The sequence below is a fragment of the Mesoplodon mirus genome (genome assembly GCF_964341445.2).
Source record: "Mesoplodon mirus genome assembly, chromosome: X".
NCBI lineage: Eukaryota > Metazoa > Chordata > Mammalia > Artiodactyla > Ziphiidae > Mesoplodon > Mesoplodon mirus.
Genome location: NC_138981.1, coordinates 1,897,219 through 1,903,218, shown reverse-complemented (window position 1 = coordinate 1,903,218; position 6,000 = coordinate 1,897,219). Strand labels below are relative to the sequence as shown.

Here is a 6,000-nt window from a genome sequence, read left to right as displayed (position 1 = left end):
GGACCCGCCGCCCTCCTTCCCAAAGCCGTGTGCGCTTGGCCCCTGCCGTTCCTCCCGGCGGCGTGGACGAGGCGTGCCCACTCGGGACGCGGCGCCATGAACAGCCGAGAGGAGGGCTGAGCGCAGAGCGGCGCGGCCAGGGTCCCTGCGCCGGGGCCCGCGCCCCGTCTCCCCGGGGTGGGGCAGGGCGGGGGTGGGCCGAGGCGTGCACTCGGGGAAGTCTCTGCGCGACGCGCATAAAAGGGCGCCGGCTCGCCGCGCCGCGCTGGGAAGCCGCGCCGCCTCGCCCCCGGCCCCGGGAAGGGCATGGCCCCGGCGGACCCCCGGCGGTGACGCGCGCGCGCCGGCCCCGCGGATGCTCTGGGCGCAGCGCTCCCGTATGCCGCGGCTTCCGAAGGACAGGTGAGGCCCGAGGGTGGCCGGGGCGCGCGGCGGGGAGCCGGCTCTGTCTGCCAATGGTGGGGGGGCGGTTGACGAGAGTGCGGGACGGACCTGTGTCGCGGGGGCCGAGGGCAAGCAGACGTGTTGGACGGTTTCCTGGCACTGCAGTGCAGGGGCCGAGGGGCCGGCTTCCGTCCAGGCGAGAGGCTGATGGAATCCTCCGGGAAGATGCGCTGAGCAGGTCTAAGGAACCCCCGAGCCTTTCTCTTCTCCTCCCTCCCCCTCGCGACCTCTCACCCATCCCTCCCTGGTTTCCAGGGAGCCACCTAGGGGATCCCCCAGCGTAAGCGATTGCGCTCTTGCGTTGCCGGGGGAAACCGCAGCTGCAGGGCCGCCTCGCAAATCCTCCGGCTCCGGGGGCTAAGACTCTCGTCCTCCAACCCCCTCGTCTTCCCCTGGAAAGGGGGAGACGCGAAGCCCCCCTCAGCCGGGGGCTGAGCCGCGCGGGAGCTGGGGAAGTCACCGTCTGGGAGAGACGGTCTTTGCTGCCCGGGTGCCAGGACTCGGAGACCCGCGGGGCCACCCGAGCCAAGCTCGGCGTTCACCGCGCCGCCTGCCCGGCGCGTGAGCGCGGGCGCTGGAAGCCGGCCAGGGGCGCAGGGCCGCGCGCCCGGCCCCTCCAGGTTGTCCGCCGCCTGGTGTCCCGAGGCCAGCCTCCCGGGGTTCTCCGGGCGTGCCGGGAGGTCCTGCAGGCTCAGGGAGCTTTCCCTCGAGACCTCGGGATGGGGGTTCCCTGGGGAGCGTTCCTGCGGTCCTCCGGGGGGAGCCGGCTGGAAGGCAGGACGCGGGGCGCGGCTGGGGAGGGGCATCGGGAGGCCGTTGGCAGAACGCCAGGGCGGAGGTCAAGGGCGCGGGCGGGAGCGGGGGAGGCCTGGGCTCGGCGGAGCCAGCTGGCTGCCCTCCGCAAAGCTGCACGAGCCCGTTCGTTCCAGGGCGCAGCGGAGGAAGCTGCGCTTGGCTATTGCGCGGCCGCCTGCACCGTCAGCTCTGGAGGGGCAGCTGAAAGGCGAGACGCGTCCGGATTTTAGAGAGCGTCTCTCTGGAGGTCCTGTAACGGATGGAAGAGCTGCGGCCTCGGAGTGTCCCTACCGCGTGTCAGCGGAGGGAGAGTTTATGATCAGAAGTGAGGGCTTGCCCAGATCAGGGGCGAACCGACAGGAGCGCTTCTCTTATGTGCTCTTTACTTTCCATGTGTGTTACTTATTTGCAAATAAACTTCATGCAAGAGTTGACAGAAATATGAGTCGATGAAGGAAGGCATGACCGATGCATGAAAAATAATCACGGACATTCTCAATGAGGTAGCGGATGCAACCTAATTTTTTCGTTTTTTGCGGTACGCGGGCCTCTCACTGTTGTGGCCTCTCCCGCTGCGCAGCACAGGCTCCGGACGCGTAGGTCCAGCCGCCATGGCTCATGGGCCCAGCCTCTCCGCGGCATGTGGGATTTTCCCGGACCGGGGCACGAACCCGTGTCTCCTGTATCGGCAGGCGGACTCTCAACCACTGCGCCACCAGGGAAGCCCGCAACCTAATATTTATCTGACCGTTTCTTTCCTTCCCTCCCTCCCTTCCTTGCTTCCTTCCTTCTTCTCTCTTTCTCCTTCTTCCTTTTTTTTTCTTTTGTCTTACTGATCTTTTTTGTTTGCCTCAAGATTCTTCATCAGGAAATAATTTCTTTCCTCTTTCTCTAATGGCAGATTTTTCAGAGGTTTGCCCCAAATTTCCTCTCCGGTAAACTATGATGCTGCACCATCTCAATATTTTGGCTTTTCCAAGGAAAAAGAAAATTAAGGATCATAAACAAAACCACATATAATGGAACATATTTCGCTTTAGTGAATGCCTCTGTAAGCACTTGAAGAAGATATAATTAAAGCTTTAAGGAATGTCATTAAAAGAAGGAAACCCTTCTGATAATAATGGCCTTCCTGAGAAGCTTTTTATTCAGATATATACACTAAGTAATGGCTTGGCAACAACGTTGGAGGTGGACGCATAACATTTACTTTTATTATTTATTTTATTATAGAAACATGAATGTATCCTCTCTCTGTATCTATAAGGACAAATATATATACACATTTATACAAATATATACGTGTGTATGTATACATTTATACACGCACATGTGTATGTAAGGATATTTATGGGCGTCTATGTGGGCATGTGTATTCTGTACCCTCCTTCACAGCATAGTGAGATTTCCAAGTCATCTCAAAGTCAGGAGGGAAGGTTATATTCTATAGTAACGATTCAAGTGAACAAAGAAAGATTTTAAAAAATCAATTTTGTGTTTCTTGATGCACGTGTTTTGTGTCACTAAAATATACCGTGTGATGTCTTGAGAAGCTTACCCCCATGGCGCACAATTCAAGTAAAATCCGCTGGAAATACGGAAGCGCTACCTGACCTCTGGTTTTGTGGTTCCACGACAGGTGTCCTGGGATGACCCACCCCGACAAGATGCCAACGCGGGCGCAGTGGCAAGCACTCTCCGTGGTGCTGATTCTGCTCTGGGGACACCCGCGCGCCGCGCTGGCCTGTCCGTATCCTTGCGCCTGTTATGTTCCCAGCGAGGTCCACTGCACGTTTCGCTCCTTGGCTTCCGTGCCCGCTGGGATTTCGAAACATGTGGAAAGAATCAATCTGGGGTTTGTACCACGTTCTTTGTGAGCAATCTCGGCCTCCTTGCATGCATGTTGATTTGGTGGTTCGTTATGTGTGTGTGCGTTTATGTAACTGCGAATATATATTCCTTTATGTGTCACTGTGTCTTGCGTTATGTGCTCCTATACGGGCTGAATCGAGGGGGCATTTGTAACTATACTAAATGTGGTCCTTTGGGGCTGTTATCTGAATTGATCCATCGCCGGAAGCTTCTATCACAAGGCTTAATAACGAACCATCTCGGACAGCTTCAGTTCCTTGATAAGGCTCCTTTGAAAACAGTTCTTTAATATATTGCAGATATGAAAGCATATGACACACACATAAATATAGTATTCTAAGTAGACTTCGGGAACTATTACAGAATAATAAAAAGAATAAGTGAGACATCTGTGACATTTTGTAAGTTATCTGCATGACGCAGTTGTGACTGAGGAAATAAGAGTTCTTTCAGATTTTGCCTATTTAAAATATTAATATCTTTTAAACAGATATTTTAATGCAGCATTTCAAGGTAGAATTTTTATATTTTTAGTTTCCTTTTATACCCATATATGCTTTCTATAATTAGTGTACATTGCTATGAATTACAGGTACTCATGTACAATTTTCTTATTAAACAATGTACAACTTCAATAGTAAACAATCATTTGGACTTCTTCAACAAAACATATTAGCTACTTTCTACCACCCATAAAACAACAAAATTATTTAGGGTTTGATGAATAGCCACTGTGGGGACATTTTAATAGGATGAAATGGCCTAACCTGAGGCAACGAACAAAAAATTGTAAACATGCCTGGACGTCTCTGAGTACAGAGCTTCAACCATTCTTGCATTTATTGATTATAAAGTCCAGTAGTAGAATAAAAGGACGGGAAGTTAAGACAATAAGAAAAACACTTTGTGAATCCATAGCAATAGACCATTAAATAGCTTCCTCCAAAAAAGCTTGGCAAACTTTACGATTTGATGCTCTGAAAAATCTAACCACAATGATGACTGTTCCATGGGGAAAACAATTTGGCTTTGCCAGGAGAGAGAATAGTAACAGTTTCCTTGTTACCATCTTTAAATCATTTTACAATTTTAAAACCAGTTTCCTTTTCACAATCTTACAATTCATTCAGAAGAGGAACTGGAGCTGCTTTGAGTCAGGGTAGGATGGGCTGTGCTAGTTTGTAGAAAGGAAAATAGAGCTTATCTCTGATTTCTCTTCTTTCTTACACCTCCTGGGGTGCAAAATAGCTCTGTCTAGGGATCGCTCCTTTCATGAGCCATTTTCAGCATAGTGTCCCTCTTGCTGGGTTAACTACCTAACCCCTCAAGGCTGACCCCTTGTCAGGGCACAGAATCGGGGCTACCGTTAGGCCTTAGGGGAGCCCCCTAGACAGTGTGGGATTGAAGGCACAGGGGGACTGTTTTCTGCTGTGCTTCCTGTGTAGGATCCCCGAATGCCTCACCTGTTGTGTGTTGAGGGTCTGGGCTGTCAGGTTGGCTAGGGGTTTGGGGAAGAAACTGCATGTATCCTCCCCCAAAAGTTAGCTGTGTGATAGCTTGAGACTTGCAAGACCTATAAACTATTTTTGTGTGTGTGTGGAGCTGTTTGCATCTCAGTCACAGTTTCCAGGATGGTTTTCTTCCACCCGTCTTTAAAATGACGTGTTTTGTAAGCGTGGAACCTATGTCCCATCTCAATGAGAACATAGTTCTTGGTGGTTTCGTTTTAAACAATTAATGGTGAAGACGATGAATTGCAGTGTCCTAAAGGCTTTGCCACTAGAATGAAAGACAGATATCAAAATGATTCTTTTTCCTACCGTCTCCAATAAGATCTTGAGATGGTTTTGTGTGATATTAAAGATAAAGGAAAAAAAAAGTAAGGAATAGCTTCACTGCACCCACATATATTACTTCCATCTGGCTTAATTTGTAACATTATTCAATGTGCCACATTTTAAAAATCACTCATAATATCACAGCACTATTTCTGGAAACCAGTCTCAAAGCAGATAACGAGGCTGGTATTGTGCCTTTTCTTGGGGGATAAAAACCCAAAAAACAATAGCAATGTCTAATACAGATAGAACTCAGGGTCTGAGTTTTCTATTAGCGGTCTGGAAAGGGTTTAAAACTCTCAAGGAATGGGATTATTGGCAGAGCAGTCATGAAAAATTTTCATTCCCACACAGATGTTTTTAGGGTTCTCACTCAGCACTGAAAGGAAGATCTGCTGTTTCCTGTTTGGACAGCCCCAAAGCTTTTTCAGAAATCACTTTCCAAATATTTCTGAGTAAGAAAATATCATCCAGTTAAATGTCTGATTTATAGACCTTTAAAGATTTTTCCCCCTTTGATTAAAAGGTGAGTTTTGATGACATCTTTCTGAAATTTTTCCAATGCCCATACTGCTCTTTTTCATTTTAAACTTTGCTTTGGGATCCTAACGGGTATCCGTGAAGCAATTTCACATATATTTGTTTTTCTTTCTTTTTGATTGCGATATCATTGACACCATGATATGAGTTTCAGGTGTGCCACATAATGATTTGATATGTGTATATATTGCAAAGCGATCCTATGTTTCTGATATAAAAAATCATTCCATTTAGCTGGTTATGTAGTCAGTTATTGCCCGTCAACAGGTGAGGAAGATACTTTGGGGAGAAGGCTGGGTAGCTGATCAGTTAAAGAATGGGACTCTACACCAAGTCATTTCAGTCTGCCGGTCAGATTCTTTTCCTGACTGCCACGTGAGTTTCCCCGTCTCTCTGCTGGCTTTTAGACAGATGCAGAGAGAATTCACCCACACCCCTTGGGTGTGCAGAGAGAATACCATGCTTCCTGCACTGGCCGTTCAGGTGATTCCCTTGTCTCTTGTCTGTCCCG

At 49.3% G+C, this 6,000-nt stretch overlaps 1 protein-coding gene across 1 annotated transcript in view; it reads left to right on the top strand.

Annotated features, from left to right (window-relative positions):
* The first annotated feature begins 262 nt into the window (after positions 1 to 262).
* Positions 263 to 6,000, top strand: part of MXRA5 (matrix remodeling associated 5) — a 28,781-nt gene continuing 23,043 nt past the window's right edge. The window contains exons 1-2 of the mRNA XM_082608997.1: positions 263 to 402; positions 2,879 to 3,094. Of these exons, the coding sequence (XP_082465123.1) occupies positions 356 to 402; positions 2,879 to 3,094 (263 nt within the window). The 5' untranslated portion in view covers positions 263 to 355. The remainder of the gene's footprint in view (positions 403 to 2,878; positions 3,095 to 6,000) is intronic.